This window comes from Rhinolophus sinicus, chromosome 3, assembly GCF_057876585.1.
Source record: "Rhinolophus sinicus isolate RSI-liver-muscle chromosome 3, RSI-T2T, whole genome shotgun sequence".
NCBI lineage: Eukaryota > Metazoa > Chordata > Mammalia > Chiroptera > Rhinolophidae > Rhinolophus > Rhinolophus sinicus.
In genome coordinates, this window is record NC_142503.1 from 199,602,754 (window position 1) to 199,622,218 (window position 19,465).

At 50.7% G+C, this 19,465-nt stretch overlaps 1 protein-coding gene across 4 annotated transcripts in view; it reads left to right on the forward strand.

Moving 5' to 3' along the window:
* Nucleotides 1-19,465, forward strand: part of TECPR2 (tectonin beta-propeller repeat containing 2) — an 87,394-nt gene that overhangs the window by 27,398 nt on the left and 40,531 nt on the right. For all 4 annotated transcript variants that reach the window (XM_019747190.3, XM_074326898.2, XM_074326897.2 and 1 more), the window contains exons 6-12: nucleotides 3,740-4,052; nucleotides 6,496-6,628; nucleotides 9,690-9,992; nucleotides 11,097-12,097; nucleotides 14,159-14,342; nucleotides 16,120-16,293; nucleotides 18,223-18,403. In XM_019747190.3, the coding sequence (XP_019602749.3) occupies nucleotides 3,740-4,052; nucleotides 6,496-6,628; nucleotides 9,690-9,992; nucleotides 11,097-12,097; nucleotides 14,159-14,342; nucleotides 16,120-16,293; nucleotides 18,223-18,403 (2,289 nt within the window). The remainder of the gene's footprint in view (nucleotides 1-3,739; nucleotides 4,053-6,495; nucleotides 6,629-9,689; nucleotides 9,993-11,096; nucleotides 12,098-14,158; nucleotides 14,343-16,119; nucleotides 16,294-18,222; nucleotides 18,404-19,465) is intronic.

Below are 19,465 nucleotides of genomic sequence, written 5' to 3' on the forward strand. Positions count from 1 at the left end.
GAAGTTTATTCTCTTCTGTGTGGCAGCCCTTAGCTATGAAAAGACACTGCCATGCCAACCCTTGCGTCTGCTGAGAACCTGCTAATTCCATCAACAGTTTGGCCTGTTGATAGCAGAAATCTCCTTATTGGCCCCTGGCAAAGAGTGAAATTTGTAGCTTGGGCTTAGTGTTCTCAGGATGGGTCCTGGTTTCCTCTGCCGGTGCTGCAGCTTCTGCCTGACGTTTTGTCCTGGCTCGTCGGTCTGGGTCGTACTGCAGTGTGTCTTTTTGGAAGGAAGGGGGAGTATAAAGAGAGCTTTACAAACCAGTTACCTTTCACATGGGTCATATTCCCAACAGTCTTTGTCTTCCCATCTGGCCTTGTAATTGTTTTGTGAAATGTGAGCACTTTTCTGCGAGCCTCTCCTGGTGTCTGGTCCGGGCAGCGTTGATTAAAGATGGACTGTATGCCAGGCACCGTTCCAGGACACAGACACAAATGAATGTGTCCCCTTTCTCCAAGGGTGGTCGGTGTATTTTATAGAGCCTTAGAGAGGTGAGGGAGGACACAGAATAAATGGGAAAGTTCCAAGCTCTGTGTCTTCAATGCTGTCTTCTGTTGCATGCTGGCATGTCCACCTGGGACGCCGGGCTTCGTTCAGCACGTGTGGGGTGAGTGCCTGCGGAGCAGCAGCACACAGCACACACAGGGGACAGGTCTGTGCCCTCAAGCAAGAGAAATGTTGGGGCTGCAGTAAGGGCTGTGGAGGGAACAACAGGTGAACCATGGGGGGAGAGAGGGGCAGGCGGCTTCCCTTGGATAGAATGGTCGGGAACGCCCTCCGCAGGGAAGTGATCTTTGAGCTGAAGCCTAAATAAAGCATGAGAATAGCATCTGGTCTCAGGGAGTGTAAAATGCCACGGCCCGGGATTAGGCCAGGGCTCTGGGTGTCCCAGGACTCAGAAGGGGACCGCAGTGGCTGTGGGGATGTGGGGCAGGGGCAGGTGCCGGCCGGTGGGGGCACTCGGCGGTGGGCGATGAAGTGGTCCTCTTTGATCTGTGAGCCTCCTCAGGTCGGACAAACAATACATGTGTTACTGCCAGAAAATCTCAGACCCTCGCCATCCCCACACGTGTGTCATCTTTGTTCTCTGTGTTTCTGTGGCATTGTGTATGTCAGGACCCTCTCCATACCTGTTGCCGTGTCTCCTGCAGTCCAGGCGTCAGGGACAGCCTGTTCCAGCAGTGCATGCATGCTGCAGTCCATGCTGGGTGCTGCAGTGTGACCTGTACCCCAGTCAGAGCCAGCGTCAAGTTCTGGGACAGTGTCACTGTCATGCCTGTCTGTTGACCTTTGGGCATTGGGCTGCTGAGATTCTTGTCACATCTTGGCTCATGCCCCACACCCGTCTCAGACTTTCATTCTCTCGTTTTGGCATCCACGTCCATGTTCAGCATTTCAGGTCTATGGCACCATAAATCATACATAAAATTAGAAAACATTATTTTACAGCTAGAATGTATTAACCTGAAAGCACTCCTTTCATATTAATGTGGCCCATAAGGGGAATGAATCACAGTAGATTTTTTAAAGTCATCAGTGATTTTTCTAGAAATCATCCCCACCAAAACTAAGGAACTAGGTGAATTTACTGATGATTTTAGGATCCTACAGTGCTTAGACCTTAAAGCTTCGGGTTCTGGGGTCCACTGCAGAATGACATCAGCAAGTGCTGCAGAATCACACTGCAGTGGGTGGTGGCCAGGTCGGGGGTTGAGGATCTTTGCACCCGGCCGGCTTGGGCTGGGCGTCCCAACTTATCTGCTTCTTCCTGACCCACACGTTTCAGCACCTCCTTGGAGCCAGCCTCCTGCCAAGACCCTGCTCAGCATGTCCCTTTGCCCAGAGTGCCCCTTCCCTTTTTCTCACCTGGTGATTGCCCGTGCAGGGATCAGCGTCCAGCCTTCTCATGCCCCGGTCCGAACGTGTCCCCTTGTCTGTACTTGTCTGTGCGCAGCTTGAACCCCCATCCATGGCTCCGTGGGTGTTCCTTTTTGGCTTCACCATATCCTGCGTTCTTGTGCGGGGAGCAGGAGCTGAGTCCCTGTATTACAGTGACCATGCAGTGGTGACATAGGTAGTTAGAGGTGGCTCCCAGCTGTGAGCACCTGCAGACTCATGCATGGAGTCGAGCTTTGTGGGGACTTGCGATGTCACAAGCATTGCTTCTTGTGCCTTCATAGGTTATGTCATTTAACCCTCACTTCACCTTAGAGGTGGGAATTATTATCCCTGGTTTACAGATGAGAAAATTGAGGTATAAAGAGGTTACACACCACATAGCTATTAAAGGTCAGGGCCGGAAAGTGAGCCCAGCTGTCGATCTAAAGCCAGTACTCTTTCTGCTAGTCAAAGTCAGAAATATTTTGGAACCAGCAGGACTTACAGTTGAACTGAAACTCTTCAATTGAACTCCAGTGGAAGGCTGAGATTTGGCAAAGATGTGGAGCAGTGAGACTCTTAGATTGCTGACAGGAGTGTAGGTTGCTACGATCACATTGAAAAAGTGTGACATTGTCTCCAAACTTGAATTTGCTCTTACTCAGCAACCCAACAATTCCGCTTCTGAACTCTCCTTGACAAATTCTTACACCTGCGTCCCGGGAGGTGCTGTGCAGAACGTTCATAGCACTGATGTTCAGGGTGAGAAAGTGATTCAAATGCCCATCGACAAGGGAGGGAGAAGATAAAGTGTGGAATACTATACAGCAGTGAAGATGAAGGAGCGACAGCTTTTTATCATCAGGGATGGGTCTTAGAACTATGACTGAAGTCAAAAGCAAGTTTCAAAAGCATGCAAAGAACATCACGTTTTTAATACAAATGAAAGACAAACAGTATTAAATGCTGCAGTGTTTAAGGATACATGGCTGTGTGGCTACACTAGCAATTAAAGCAAGGGAATAACAACCCAAAATTCAGCCTGGTATTCACACCAGGAGAGCAGAGGGGGCAGGAGCTTCTAGGAGCAGAGGAGAGCAACAATGTCACTGATGGTTTATTTCCCAAGTTGAAGGATGGGTTCCCAGATACAGATTTCATTATTAGGCTTTAAATTTATATGTATATAACATATCTTTTTCTTTGTGTTAGATATTTCATAATGTTTAAAATAGGAAAAAGTACCAAGCCTGGGGACTAAAAGGAAAATCTGGTCCCTCTGATGGTTTAGAGAAATTTCAAAAGGGCTGCCTAGATCCTAAGGTCAAGCTCACTCGTGGGGCTGTTGGAGTAAGCCCGGCAACTAGACGTTAGAAGGAGCAGGATTTCAGAGCAGGGAGAGGGTGGGCCAACCTGCATCTGTCACCTCCTGCCTCAGTTTCCTTTTCTCTAAAACGGGAGTTGTAATATTTGCCTCACAGGGTTGTTGTAAAGATTAAACGAGAGAGTGGAGATAAAGCGCCGAGTACAGCACCAGCCTCAGTGATTACACAGGAAATAATGACCTTGAAACCAGGAAATGTGCTCAAGGCACACAGCGCTGGGAGGTCTTAAGGAGTGTAAGACAGACCTTGTCCTTGGAGGCACAGGGATGACAGTGTGGGTCAGTGAACAAGAGGAACATAGAAAAGGGTTTGAAAAAAATCAATCTTGTTTAGTCTTCGCCAAGAAATTTCTGTTATGGTGACTATCAGGATTGCCACAATCCCTTTAAATCAGTCTGTGTCTATTTTTCCTTTTTCTCCTGCAATTTCAGCACTGGAAAATTTGGTGCTTGTTTTATACCAGGACTTTGTAAGCAAAGCGATCTAACCTTGTACGCATCGCGGCCGGGGCTCCGGCTGTGGAAGGCTGACGTCCGTGGGACTGTTCAAGCCACGTTTATCTTAAAAGATGTCTTTGCCGGAGGAGTCAAGCCTTTTGAATTGTACCCGCGTCTGGAATCCTGCGACAGGGGAAGTGGCAGCTTACCCGAGAAACACCTGGGGCTTGTTTCATGTTTCTTCCAAGAAGGCTGGGTGTTGAGTTGGAATGAATATAGTATTTACCTTCTCGACACCATCAACCAGGTAAGCGAAGTGGCCCTACCACATCTCAACTTCTGAAGGCAAGGGAGTGCTTACCTTGCTTCTCCGAATGCTGGAGGAAACAGTGCAGGTGCTACTTTTTCCTCTGGGCCAGTCGAGGAAATCAAATGAAGCTTTGGCTATTTCTGTAGATTGGGAAAAAATACTTGGTTTGATACTCGTAGCCCTGCCTCCTGCCCAAAAATTGTGTGGGGTTTTTTTTGGTTTTTTTGTATTTAAGCACAAAATTAAACTTGTTCTTCATAGTCTATTTGGATCATGTTTTTTCTGACTACCAAATGTCTATGAGTGAATGTAATGAAAACTCAGGCATGACAGACACTAAACTGAGTCACTTCGGAGCCCTCGCCTGGACACCGCAGAGTGGCCCAGGGGTTTCTCTCCAGCTTTCTTTCCACCTTGTTCTTTTACTCAAATGGAGCCACATTACTTTGCCTTTTTTTTTTAACATTTTACTTAGTGATGTATCTTGGGTAACTTTCCAGGATCATCAAATCGTGGTAGGAAACAATCTGTTTAAATCAGGGTATAACAGATGATTACCATTAGTCGGATATAAGAACTTAAAACAACCAGCTGTTCCTTTTCAGTTTCTCCTCGTCTTCAGAGCAGAGCTTTTACTCTTTTGTAGATAATTCCCACTGCCCAGCCTCCACCCGCCCGTCCTGCTCACCGCCCCCCTCCTGAAGCCAGCAGGCCTCTGACAGACACCCTTTTCTTTCACAAGCCGAGCTTCACTGTGGAAATTAAAGGGTTTTCTTATTTGGTGTGTCGCAACAGAAAATGAGATCAACTGCACCTCCCTGAAGCCTTACTAACTTAGTCCTCAGCCCTTCCTGGTGAAGCAGGTGGCCGGTGCGGTGGAGAGAAAGCTGACTGCAGAGGCAGGACTGGGCTGGAGCTTTGTCTTCTCGGGAGGAGTCGAGCCTGGTTCTGCCTCTGAACAGCAGCCCCTCAGCTTCCTTACCTGGAACGTGGGATGGGAGGGGGGGAAAAGGGGGTGGGGCCACCAGGTATCTTTTAGCCCTGACTTTGTTTCTTTTTGTAAGGAACATTGAGAAGGACATCTTTGTGCTGTTCCCCAGTTACAGAGAACTTAACTTCTGCCAGCGCTCTTTGAATGCACGTGCTAATTGGTGGGGTGCAGACCCATGACTGCACGTCAGCTTCTCCTCTGAGCACTCCCCAGGGCTTTCTCCCGTGGGTGTGATTAACCTCATTCCACAGGCGGAGAAATGGAGACAGGGCTGTCCCCGAGCTGACGTGGTCACCACCAGGGTCTGACCATGCCGACGTGATCAGCAGCGTTCAGACTACTGGCGTGTTTCCAGCTGTCCGTCGGGATTATTTAAGAATTAACAAAGAGCTCAGACCTTTTCCTCTTCGACAGTGAACTGGTCTCTTATTTGCACTGTTGACTGAAAAGCAAAAAGATTTTAAACATCAGTGCGGGCTCAGGAAGTCCTGTGTTTTGTTTGCTGTCTGCTTTGATGTGACATTACAGCAGGGGTGTCCAAACTTTTTTCAACATTTTTTACCAAGGGCCACATGCGGTAAAATACTCAAACAGCCGGGCCACTCACTCGAGGTGAAGTACGTATTGCCTCACCTGGTTTATTTAAGTAAACTAAATATATTTTTGGAATTTGCTGCGGGCCAATTAACAATGGATTGCGGGCCGCAGTTGGCCCGCGGGCCGCAGATTGGACACCCCTGCATTAGAGGAACCCTCTGTCCCTTCATTTACTCATTAAGAACCACAGTCGAGTGCATCCCAGTCTGTCCCACAGGACTGCACACGGGGGGGTAGGCCTGTGGGCACATTATTCCAGCCCAGGGGTGACATGCCAGACAGGGGCTGTATAAAGTACAGTGAGCGCTGAGGAATCCTGGGCATTGCCAAGGAGGTGCAAACGCTTCCCAAGGAGGTGGCATCTGAATCAAGTTGGAACGGTCCCAGGGAACAAGGGACAGGAAAAATATTCAAGCAGAGGCCTGACATCATGGAGGAACAGGGTGGGTTTGGACTGGTGGTTGTATGTACCTGAAACATGGACAAGGGCAGCAGGCCGGTTGTGTGAGGCCACAGGCCAGTCCCCCAGGGAAAGGAGCCCCATGTTACAGAGAGTGGGGAGCAAGGGAGGACACGGTCTAGGGAGTGGCTGAGAGGTGGGGGACAGACTGCTTGCTTAGTCCCGTAAATTTACTGGCAAGGTGTAATTCCAAGTCGCATATCTGTTAGCTGTTACCTGGCTTTGGATTCAGTTACTCTGCGGAGTTCCCTGAAGCCGTCAAAACAAAGTGCAGGTACCCTCTGACTCGTCTGGGCTCCTACACATGTTCGTGTGCTCTGAACTATTACTGCTGCCAGGTTTTGTGATTTATTTTTTTTATTTTTTTTTTGCTTTTGTTTGTTTTTGGACAGGCCACAATTGCTGGTTTGGAAGGATCAGGTGATATCGTGTCTGTTTCCTGCACAGAACATGAAATATTTCTCTTAAAGGGAGATAGGAACATTATAAGAATTTCGAGCAGGCCTGAAGGACTCGCATCAATAGGTTTGTATTGGTTATAAATGTACTGTGTGTATGTAATTGCCGTTTGTAATTTATAAAACTTACCATTTTGCTGGTTAAGTGATTGTAGCCATCTAATCAAGAAGGGTTTCTATGATTCGTAGCATATTGTTTACAGTACTTTTCTTGCAGGTTACCTACTTGACGGCCTATGTCAGACAGAGTCCCCCGTTGGGTCGTGTTGCTCCCCTGGGTCTGGAAGATGGGAGGTTGGTGGGGGAGGTAGGAGGGACAACTCAGTGCCCACCTGACTGAGCTTTGCTGGTCTGGACCGTGTGTGGGATTAATGCTCCAAAAGACAGAGATTTGCATAAGATTTTAGGACCTTCACATCTGTCATCTGGGATGCCTTTTACCCTTCACACAATTTTCCCTTGTAGTATTATCTTCTGTGCCTTTGACTGTTTTTGTAATTGATATAAGCCCAAATTCTAACGAGCAGAGAATCTGGATATGTATTCCCGTGCGTACAACCACGGTACTGTACGTGTTTGGGCTGGTCATTCACCATTGTCCTGTTGGTGACAGCTGAGCCCCGCTGCTCACCGCACTCACGTGTGCGGACTGTATTCCAGAGACTGTGCTAAGCACTTAACAGGCGCGATCTTACAAAACCCCCACAGCAACCCCGTATGGAAGGCCCTGAGTCTATAGCTGAGGAAGCTAAGGCTTCGCAAGGTGCCATGAGGGTCCCACAAACACCACCACTGGGATGCGTGAGCCACACGCCGGGGGCACCTGTCTGGCCCCAGAGCCCCCACATGTGTGTGGCCTCTGAAGATCACAGAGCAGTGTCACAGCGTCCTGTTTGACTCTCCTAACAAACTTGTGGGAAACACGAGACCCGTCTCCCTGCTACTGCCCTCCCACCCAGGCCACCTTCCCGCCTGGGGTTAGAGGGGCCTTGTCCCTTCCTGCTTGCCGTGCCCCTCTTGCCACCATGAACGGGGTGGTGTGCAGGGCTCCTCCAGTCTGCTGCTGCCAGCTCCCCCACACTGCCCCGGTGCCCTGGACACGTCAGACACCACATGTGGGTGCCCCAAACAGCCTGCCTCAATTGGGGTGCTGCCCTCTGCCCCATGCCTCTCCCATCCCCTGCACCCCACCCAGTGCAGGGGCCACTGCATTTGTGACACTTTCCCTGAGTGCCTTGGTTAAGTCCATCACCCCGTGTCTTCACTGAGTTCCTGGGGCCTTTTTCCTACCGCTGCTTTGACTTCAGAGGTGTTTCCTTACCGTTTACCCTCACAAAACTGCATGTTTTGGTTGCGAGGATCTTGTGACTCACCTTCGTGACGCTAACACAGCACATGGCCGGTATCAGAGACCTCGGTACGTGTTTGGTAGTAAGGTGAATCCTCATGTTACAGGTTGGAAAACAGAGGATTGGGGTAGTGGGAGGCGAGCCCCAAACTACCGCTCAGATTTCTGCTTCGGCCAGCATTTCTCTGCCTCACGTTAGTCAGAAGGTTGACCCTTTGCTGTAGCCGTGGGCTCGCTGGGGTTCTGTGGCATCTCTGCCACAGGCCAGCTTCGCTGTTATTTCTCCTCTGTTCAGCGTCAATTACATCTGAGTAACTGCAGGAGGGCACGGGGTCCTGGATAGGAAGAGGCAGCTGACTGCAGACCTCCAGGCCACAGAGGCAGCCACGTGCCCTGCCCTTGGTCACGGGACGGGCCACAGGCTGCCCGGACCAGCCTTCACGGGACCTTACCCTAGCTTTTTACCTTTCTGCAATGTTAACGGGAAAAGAGAAAGAACAGTCTCACATTAGCTGGGTATTGAGCACTTGGAAAGATGAAAATGTAGTAGGAGCTTCCCTGATCCTAAATTATAATCTCTAAGCGATGGAGAGAAAGGGGAGTGAATTACCTCTTAAGTCACAGAGAGCAAGTTGGGATGAATGTTATTCCAAATCAGATTTCAAAAGAAATGGAATGAGCTCTGACTTGAGTTTCTGAGCTGGGGCCCTTAGCAGTGCAATGAGGGGCAGCTTGCAGAAGAGAAGTGACATGGAGCCCTGAGGCTGAGCCCAAGATGCCTACTGTCCGCAAGGCCATTCTGCAGTAGTGACACATTGTGTCTGCACGGTCCACACATGGCTGCTGAGCACGTAACATGTGGCGAGTGCAACTGAGGAACTGAGTTTTAAGTTTTCTTTCATTTTAATTCATTGGCATTTAAATAGCTACATGGCTAGTGGCTACTATACTGGACAGTGCAGCTGTACACGCGATCTGCCTAGAGCTTGTGGAATCGTCAAGTCACTCCCCTGCCCTGGGCTTCACTCTGCAGGGTCCTGCTCTTCTAGTCCCCAGTGTGTGCTCCGGAGGCTGCAGTGTGCCCCTGACCACCAGCAGAGAGCAGGGGTCCCCGACTGTCTGCAGGGTGATGGCGTGTCTGAGCCCCTAGAACGGCATCTCTCCGGCACGCAGTAGACACTCCATAACAAAAGGATGGCTGAGTGGGTCACCATGGCCTGCGGTACGGTGTTGAGGGGACTATGGCTAGAACCAGCCTGGCCGGCTGCGGGTCATGGGGACAGAGCACAGGTGAGACATTCTGCCATCCACTTCTCACTCTGCCCTCTGCTTACCCAGGACGCTGACTGCTTTAATGAACTTAAGTCCGTCCGAGTGGAAACTTACCTTCCCCTCCATAAAACCTGAGAAATGTAATTACAGGTACACGTGTCTTTTTCAAGTGTCCTTTGAGTAATATTGAAGGTATTCAAGGCATAGGATGAGTATGCGATCGCTTTGACCCCTTTGGATTTGTGAGTTAAAGTGAGACCTGCTCCATCCTTAGTGGCAGTCCCTTCCTGTCGAGTTATTTACAAGACAGCGGTGGTGACTTACTGGTCTTGGTAATGAGCTTCCTGGAGGACAGAAGCCGTTTGTTGGCATCTTTTGTGCGATTCTGTCGTTTCGCTAGTTCTCTGGATTCAGCAGGCTGGTATTTAGGGCAGGATAGCATGAATAAGAACGAGCACGTCACCCTCTCTCAGATAACCAGCACTGAAACCAGAGTCTTCTTTCTCAGTGCGAGACGGTCTGGAGCCGCCGGGATGCACAGAGCAGGCCCACGTGCAGCATGTGGAGAAGCCGGCGGGGGCCACGGCTTCCGAGACCAGGCTCAGGGGCACATCTGTGGCCAGTGAGCCGCGGAGCAGGAGCAGCTCGCTCAACTCCACCGACAGCAGCTCAGGGCCCCTGGTAGCCCTGGAGTCGGGCAAGGGAGGCCAGCCCGCCACGCAGAGGTTCAGCGTGATCAGCTCAGAAGACTTCGACCAGGAGCTTGTCGTGAAGCCTCTCAGAGTGAAAAAGAAGAAGCGGAAGAAGACAGGTAGGTCTGTGCAGAGCCTCGCTGGCCCTCCCGCTCAGGGGCTTCGGGGACGCTGCTTGTCCTGTGTGAGCACGTGCCATTTCACAGATAGCACTTGCATCCCCTCCTGTGAGGAGCTATACCATGAGTGAAATGTGGTATGTGTTATACGCACACATAAAGCATATGCGTCCCCTCCTGTGAGGAGCTATACCATGAAATGTGTTATATTATACGCAACACATAAAGCACATGCATCCCCTCCTCTGAGGAGCTGTACCGTGAAATGTGGTGTATTATACGCAACACATAAAGCACATGCATCCCCTCCTCTGAGGAGCTGTACCGTGAAATGTGGTGTATTATACGCAACACATAAAGCACATGCATCCCCTCCTCTGAGGAGCTGTACCGTGAAATGTGGTGTATTATATGCAACACATAAAGCACATGCATCCCCTCCTTTGAGGAGCTGTACCGTGAAATGTATGTGTCATATGCACACGTAAAGTGTCTCTGTAAGGTTCAGATAGTGACATACCTGTGTGCTCAGCACCCTGCCTAATAGGCCTGGGTTTTCTACTTTTCAATATTTCAATAAAAATTTTGGTTTATTCATGAATACTGTTCATTAGACCTGAGGGTCTGTGAACCTGGAGGGAAAGTCATGGAAACAAGACTTAAGCTGGTTCTTAGATGACTCATTTTATGTTTAGTTGTTGGATGTGTTACTGGATATGGGCTTTAATGTTGAATATCTAACTTTTGACTCCTTGGTCCCTGTTTAGCCTCTTTCGCTAAAGATCACTACAGTATTGAAGGAAAATGTTTCGGATTCCTAAGCATTTTAATAATTTTTTAAAATTGGTCTGTGATCCATTTGTTCCTTTTTTTTTCTCATTTAACATTTTGTGAGTGAGGCCTCAGAGTCCATCATGTGTGGGATATTTGCATCCACTTAAAACATCCCCATGTCAGGATAGTTTGTACTTAAGAGATTTATTCTTCATCCATTAAAACATCCTTTATTTAAAATGTATTTTTTCTTAAGCGAAAATTTTGGTTTTTAATTTGTGCCTTTGTGTAGAACCATACCTCATTTTAAACATTCTTGTTTTAAATTAGAAGGCGGAAGTAGGACCGCCTGCCACAGCTCCCTTGAATCGACTCCCTGCTGTGAGTTTCCTGGTGACAGCCCCCAGTCGCTCCACACAGACCTGCTGTCCTTGACCTCAAGTTTGGGCAGCACCATGGACCAGCTGAGCACAGAGTCTCCCGACCAGGAGAGCAACCTCAGCAGCGAGGCCAATGGTGTCCTGCAGGAAAATCATGACCCAGAAGTGTTTAGTGTCCTGGAGGTGCCTGAACCCGCCCCTGACTTGCTGAGTGAAGAAGATGACAGTAGGACGGAAAGCTCAGGCCTTAACCTGGCAGGCGAGCCTGAGCCGCGCAGTGAGCTGTTGCATTCACTCTCACAGGCGGGGCGAGGTGGAGGCTTGGATGGAAGTGACCTCACAGAACTCGAGGAGCCTTGTCCTGCGGACAATGGACTGAGTGGCAGACAGTCACCCTGCCGAGAACAAGACAGCTCTGCTGAGGCCCAGGAGGTGGGGGGCTGGGAGCCTGATGACCCCCAAGGCACATTTTCTGAAGCACCCCTCCTGGACTCACCCCCAGTGCCTTCCAGCCTCAGTTGGGCCCCCAGTGCTGAGGGGTGGCTGCTGGGGACCAGAGCTGATGAGAGCAGCACCGAGGAGCCCAGCGGAGAGCAGGGCTTCCTAGGCCACGTGGGGGCCCCTGGCCACCTTGGCTCAAATCCCTGGCACACTGTGCCTGATGATGACGTGGACCAGCAAGCAGTGGTCAGTTCTGAATGTGACTTAGGAAGGGTGGGCAGACAGCCGGCTCCGTTGGGCTCTGCCGTGTCAGCCAGCGCCCACGAGCCTTACCTCGAGCAGCCTTCACGGGACCAGGCATTGACATCCAGCGATGAGGAGGACATCTATGCCCACGGGCTGCCCTCTTCATCCTCGGAGATGAGCGTGACAGATCTTGGAGGCAGTCGTTCACCACAGGACCTGAGCCAGCCAGCCACTGATGACGCTGGGCTGCTAAAGTCAGATCAGGTGTGTGGGCTTCTTTCTTAATGGAAGTCATGGGCACACTGATTATTTTTCTTCTGATGGGAAGAAATTATATTCCTACCGCAAAACCTGTAGGCCACATGTTTTGAAGTCTGGGTTTGGGGGGTTTCTGACGCTGGGACCTTGAATGGCTGGTCTAGTGCTGACCTGTCGTGCCCTTGCTCAGGAACCCGCTTCACCAGCAGCAGCAGCGTTGCATCTTGTCCGGCATAGGCGCTTTGTGGTAGTCATCTCCAGGAAGGGCTGAATGGGCCCCGGGGCCATTCCAGAAAACTGGGGGGCAGAGGGCTACACACTTGTGGTGGGGAAGGCTCTGAGCACGTGGGAGGCGGAGAGAGCCAGCGGCAAGACCCTGGTCCCTCAGACTGCTGTGTCCTCAGCCAGAGGCAGAGCAGAAACCAGGCTTGGGGTCCAGTGTCCTGTGGGTCCACCTAGCCCACGTACCCAGGAGAGGATCATTGACTGTTCTTGGGCATTTTATAGAAGAAAGTGATTGTTAAGAAGTGCTTACTTTCTTCAGCAAGTAATTATTGTTAGAGGTACTTGGTTTCAGAATGAACCGTGTGTTGTAACTTTTCCTACTAAGTAGACGTGAGGTATGGGTTATGAGTGAGAACTTAGAGCTCCGTGTGCTTTCCCACCATGCACCGCTGGGTCTTCCCGTGTTAATTGTGACGTTTGGGCAGCTCTCGCGTGAGCCAGGCACCATGCTAAGCACTTCACGAGTTTAGCTCATTTACTTCTCCAGAAATAAAACAAGTGAGGAAGTAGGTACCGTTGTGGTCCCCGTTTCATGGAGGAGGAAACTGAGACTCAGGACAGTTGAATGGCTTGCACGGGTTGGAGCAAGGGCAGGGCCGGCCTCGGGACCCCCTCTCAGCCTCTGCTGCCCGGCCTCGAGAGACACATGCCCTGCTTGCCTGTTTTGAGGCAGAATGCAAAAAGGCTAGGCCTCTGGCTCCCACATCCTTCCTTTCTTGGGCACCCAGGCTGCCAGGCTGCCCTTGGTGCCAGGGGCCTGCTGATCGTGGGTCTCAGTCTCAGGGAGGAGCCAGACACGAGTGCCCATCATCTCATTGAGTGGGGCTTGGCTGGTGATGAGCAAGGCGCAACACTGTGGGAAGTCCGCAGGGGTACCCGCCCAGTGCCAGCATTACCAGGCAGATGGGTCTGTGGGGGTGGCCCATGGGGATTCTAGGCCAGAACTTTAGAAGAGCCCTTCCCCAGGGACAGGGAGCCTGGCACTTTGAGGACCTGTCCCCTGCCTTCAAACCCCCCGCCCCCAGCTCCTCCAGTGAACTGGAAAGCCAGGAAATGGTGGGGGGTGAGAGTTGTGGGGGTGGATAAGGCTTGTCATGGTGAGCAGAACCAGAATGCAAAGGGCGGGGTACCATTCTCATTGAAGCAGTTAACTTCCATATGTGGGAAATTGTGCAAATACATTGACTTCTTTTGCAGTTTCTTTTGTTGAAGCACAAAAACTTTATTTAGTTTCATTTTTAAAAGGATCCCAGCAACTGCACTTTACGCTACAAATTCAGTCGGGCAGAGCGTCCTGGCCAGATTTCCATCAGCCACGTGGTGTGCCTGGGCCCCGTGATTGGAACAATGCTTGAGAAAATGTGGTGGGAAAGCAGATAGTGGTGTGCTGCTTCTCCTCACGCATCTGTGATGATATTACGTACAAAACATCAATTTGCGTGCACATGTTCAGGAACATGTGTCCTTGTGTGAAGTGAGGTATGCCTGTAGAGTGAAGCCAGATCCTTTTAATGTAAGCATTACGTTAGGAAGGATGTCATAATACGACCAAGTGTTATTCAGGCGTGCTATGGGGTCCAGAGGGGACAACAGCTCCCATTTCGGAATGCTTCTATTAGAGCATGGCCCAAAGATAGCGGGGGAGGCCCTCTGCATGGCTTCTGGAAGATCCTTTCAGCTCTGACTTCAGTGGTATCTGCACGCTTTTCTTGGGGACAACAGTACGGCAAATGCAGTGAGCGTGTCAATTCCGCAGCACTCACCGGGCTCTGTCCTTGTTAGTTTGCAGAAAGCTGGATGGGCTACTCTGGCCCCGGCTACGGCATCCTCAGCTTGGTGGTCTCCGAGAAGTACATTTGGTGCCTGGACTACAAAGGTGGCCTGTTCTGCAGTGCCTTGCCAGGTGCTGGGCTGCGCTGGCAGAAGTTTGAAGACGCCGTCCAGCAGGTGGCGGTCTCACCCTCAGGTTTGACTCCCGGCCCCGCCTCCCGACCCAGGGGAGCCCCCTTAGCACCGGGTCCCCCCAGCAACTCCGGCCATTGAAGACGTGCCTTTCCCGCTAGGGTGAGGGGTTTTCTCCAAAGAACATGAGTTGCTTTGCTGGATATCTGTTAGTAAATAGTGCTGATGTATGTTCGGTTTGAGGTTTTCTTTCTTTATTAATTCCAGTGGTAACATATGAACATGTTGTTTGTAAACTATACAAACAGCTTGAATTTTGAAAGATATTAACACACTAGCTCCTTATAAAAATAGAATGTGTTTCTGTTTCTTAGTGTTGCTTTAAGGCAGCTCGAACTAGTGAAGATGGGCCCTTGCACATGTCGGATGTGTTCCCTATGTGGTTTCCTTTTTAGAAATGTGTTTGAATGAGCCGCCTGCAGTCTCTGGGTGGGTGGAAAAAGAAAAGGCATTCATTCTCTCACGCGTGAGGAAGCCATTTTTAGCGATCTATTGCAACAGACATTTCCTGAAGGACGTTCTGCTTGAATGAAATACCTGCCCTATCTGCTCCTCTGCTTTGTCCTGTTGGTCACTACACCGGTTTGGGGGATAGACAGGTAGCACAGGTGTGTTCATGTGTTTCTTTGCCTTGTAGTTCCGGTTCACGGTTCGGACGTTGGAAGGAAAGTCAGGAAACTGAGTCTGTGACCTCTGACCGGTCCTCGGTGGCTTCACGATGGAGTTCCCTTAACTCTCCCTGGTCTTTGTCGCTATTTAAAATACTAGTTTGTTCAGGGTTGCCTTGGTTTATGTCTTTGCTTGTTTGAAAAATATTTCTCCTTAGCAACTGAGACAATGACCTACTCCATTAGCTGCATTGTGTAATTGTGCGTTTTAATTCTTTTTCTGTCCTTTACCTTTGGGTTCGTCTCCCCAGCCACTTAGAAACTTTGGTTCTTTCCTGATTATGTTAATTACCTTGTGTTTCCAAACCATTCAGTCCCTTGTTGCTCTAGTAAGAACTCTTGTCTCCACCAGGTTAGCGTTCTGGGCTGAGATGGCCTTGGGGCCACATCCTCAGTGGGCAGCAGGGCCCTGTGCCCCGTGGCCATCTGTCCTGCTGCCACCCGTCCTCCAGCTCCTCGTCAGGCCCTCTGGTCCAGCCCGTCTGTGCTCTGGTGGCTCTCGGGCCTGCCTGCGGCTTCTTACACTTCAGTGCATGGCCTATGCCACACACTCCATCTAGAGAGAGTACTCGCTGGCTTCCCTTCCTCCCTCCCTCCCCGCCTTCATCTCGGTCAGAATCCCCTCTGAGTGAAGAAAGCACGGCCCAGCTCACATGCTTCCTTTTCTTGTCTCTGGTCCATAAGTGACCCTGCAGGACCCCCAGCCTCTCTCAGGACCCTGCTTGTGCCTCACGATGCTTCCTTTCTGGGGACTCATCTCGGCAGGCTAACATGTCACCCTGCTCACATTCTGACATGGGTGCCCGTGAGCTGCCCGGCCCTGTTCTGGGTCCTCGATAACGTTCTCACCTCCAGCCTTCCTGACAGCCTCTAAGGCAGGCGTGAGCCCTGTGTCACAGATGAGGAAATGAGGCTTGGAGACGTTAAGTGACGTGACGGCTGAAGCCACACAGCTGCCTTCACACCTGGGTGCTTTGGTCTCTTTCCCCAGGTGGGGTGGAAGCAAAGGGTCGTGTGATTTAGAAATCTCTGCCCCCGCACCCCGAATGAAGTTTTCTGTATAAGTAATTCTCAGTAGTTTTTGGATGGTGAATAGAATTTTGATTTCCACAGGAGCCCTTCTCTGGAAGATTGAACAGAAATCTAACCGAGCTTTTGCTTGTGGAAAAGTGACCATCAGGGGGAAACGGCACTGGTACGAAGCTCTGCCCCAGGCTGTGTTTGTGGCGCTGAGTGATGACACAGCCTGGGTCATCAGGACCAATGGAGACCTGTACCTGCAGACAGGTAACTGAGGTGGTGCTCGGGTGCCGTGGGTCCTGATGCAATGGCTGCTTCCTGCTCCTCGCTGGGTTAGTGACAGACTTAGAACAGTCACAAGGACTAAGAGGCTAAAAATCTATTTAAATTAACAGACTTAGAGAGTATTTGCCTTTGGAATACTCTGCTACTGACTCAGATTCCACCCAGGACAAATTTAGGGCAGGGATTAATAGGATTATTTAGTGAGACGCAGACAGGGTCTGATTCTCCTGCTGGCTAACCAGTGTGTATCACTTACCCTGTAGTATCAGATCTTAACAGGAAAGAACAACAGAGGTGACATTACAGCCTTTTCCCTAGAGCTTATGGCTCGATTTTTCAGCCAGGTCAGAGCCCTGCTTCTCTACACTTATTTACATGTGGGCCAGGAGAAAACAACGAGAAATAATTTGCTCTAAATAGCAGTTCAACTTGTCCTAGGAAACTGCCCTGAGGGGAACCTTTAGCTTCTGGAAGAGACACAGTGGAACTTGTTTATTAAAAATAAACTGTAATGAGAGTCAGTGTTTATGTGCTGTCAGCAAAATGGGAATGAGTTTCCCACAGCAGTGTGATTTATCAGTGGCTGGGAAAGGTTATGGGCACGAGCTCTTTTCTGGTCGTCAAGAGGCCATCTTGGATTTTTGTAGAGATCAATCTTGTAACCATTTCACGTTGCTGGTGCCAGGAGAATGTTTTAATCTCTGTTGTGAACTCTCAGCCAGGGCTGCTTCTCTGAGACTGACAGCTCTCGCGCATCTGGCTCTCCCAGATGTGCGGATGGCACGTCCTCGCAGCTCCTGCCTGAGCTCTGGGGCAGCCTCCCTGGGATCGGGCCGCGTGCCACCCTGCTCTCTCCAGCCCACTTCCTATGTCTCTCTTCAAGTGAAAATCGCTCTGGAAAGGCATGTGCACATCCAACTGCCAGGGGCGTTTGCATTTCGTTCCCGGTGGGGGAATGGGGTGCTTCTGGCCTGGGGGTGAAGAGCAGTTACCTCCTAACCCACAGTGCCGTAGCCATCACCAGCCCGTGGTTGCAGATGAGCCGCATCACACCCACGCCTCCTGGGTTAGGGCCTCGGGCTGGCCCCAGGGTCCATGCTGTGTGAAGCATGGTCAGGTGCTTCCCACCTCGGTGCCCAGGGATGTGCACCCAAGGACGGCGATGCCACAGGGCGCTCGTGTGATCAGCCGGGAGCACCCTGGAGTACGCAGACCTAACCGCAGGCTGTGGCCATAGAACATGGGCTTTTAGGTGATAGCTGTTCTGCCAGCTCCCCTGGCAGTGGTTTTCATCCCCTTAGACAGAGGCTGCAAGGAGGCAGGGAGGCTGAGCCCTGGCCCTTCCACAGCCTTGAATGCCGTTCATCTAGGAGATTCAGAGTTTGCATTTTAGCAGTGGGCCCCCTCCCCACCACACACACACACACACACCAGGTGAAAGCAGGGAGAGGAGACTGCTGTGTTGGAGGTCCTCTCAGAGGCTGGCTGAGGCCTCACATGCCAGCAGGCCCAGTGGCACTGCGGCCCCTCTGCTCACCCTGTGGCTCCAGGGGCACAGCCAGCAGCAGGGAAGGTGTCTCAGCGCAGCTGCTGGCGGCCCAGGCCCTGTGGCTCAGGGGTCGAGCTGCTTTCCTGCTTTGGGCTTTCATGGTCTTTCAGGATGTCATCAGACACCAGAGGATTCTGAGTGGTTATTCCTTCTGTTTTCAAAGAGCATCTGAAAATGCTTCAGATAAGATGTTACATTTAAGTACAATTTAAGCATTGTATGTTGAATAGACCTTTAAAAAAAAAAAACTTACAAAAGAATATAACAAAATACCAAAACAGAAATGAAGTAAACAGAATAAAAATGAGCTGTGAAGTCCTCACTGTGTGCCTTTGGGGGTTTCCTGTCCGTCTCCCTGGCAGGTCTCAGCGTGGATCGCCCCTGTGCCAGAGCCATAAAGGTCGACTGTCCGTACCCCCTGTCCCAGGTCACAGCCCGAAACAGCGTGGTATGGGCGCTGACTGAACAGAGAGCCCTCCTGTACCGGGAGGGTGTGAGCAGCTTCTGTCCAGAAGGGGAGCAGTGGAAATGTGACATCGTCAGGTATCAGCAGGGAGGGGCTGGGACATCTTCAGCCTGGTTTGTCCTACCTCCGTTCTTTGTCAGCTGGGCTCCCCTTTCCTGGGTACAGCTGGTTTCCTGAAGGTTTCTATGGTTACAGTGTTCTCTGCAGCTGTCAGGGCAAGTTTGAGCAGCCTGACATTAGAGACGCCTTGTGCCTGCCTCTGACCGGCACACCGGATGTTGGGTCAAAACTCAGCTTTTTAAAATGCTGCTGTCTCTTGTGTAACCTCGAGCAAGTCTCCTGACCAGCTCTTTGCAGAACGGCCCAGTGTCAGGGAACTTCTGTTTAGAACTTCAGATGGTTTAGTTAGGCCAAATCTTTTTCTTTATTGTCATCCTAGTCAATTGAAACTGATCTCTGAATTGTCATGTACTTGATTACATTATGCCATTTAAAATTTTAATTACAGAATTACTGTCAAATCATTTTGCTAATATGAAGTTATTATGGGTCCTTAGAAAAACTAGATTAGGATGTTCTTGTTTTGAATTTAGCAACCCAGGAAACTTGAGTGAGTCGCTCTTGTGAGCCAGACCGTGCTGGGCTGGGTGTGCAGAGAAGACTCAGCCACAGCCCTGCCCTCACAGAGCTCCCAGCGACTGACCGAGGCCAGTTAGTGCACATGGTCCTAAACCAGACAGCGGGACACGGAGCACTGAGGGCGCCTTGGCTCCACCGGCAGAGGCAGGGCCTCGAGGCCAGTGAGGATGTCACCAGATAGGCAGGCGGGGGAAGGGCACTGTCCAAAGAAAGGCAGCGTGTGCCCAGCTGCAGCTGCTTGGTGCAGCCTGGCACTGGGGATGGGGGGGGTCCCGATCACTTCATTGGTGAGGGAGGGGGTAGTGAGGTAGAGGTGCTCAGGGGCCCTGAATTCGAATGTGCCTGCTCACTGTTGTCCTATCATTCTGGGTCTTCATAAGTGTTGCAGAATCTGCAACACATTTGAACAATTTATTTTGCACAGTAATTTCACTCAAAACTCAGGCTTCCTTCCTTGGAACTTGTGGGTGGGGCGCGTCTCTTCTCCCAGGCCAAACCCC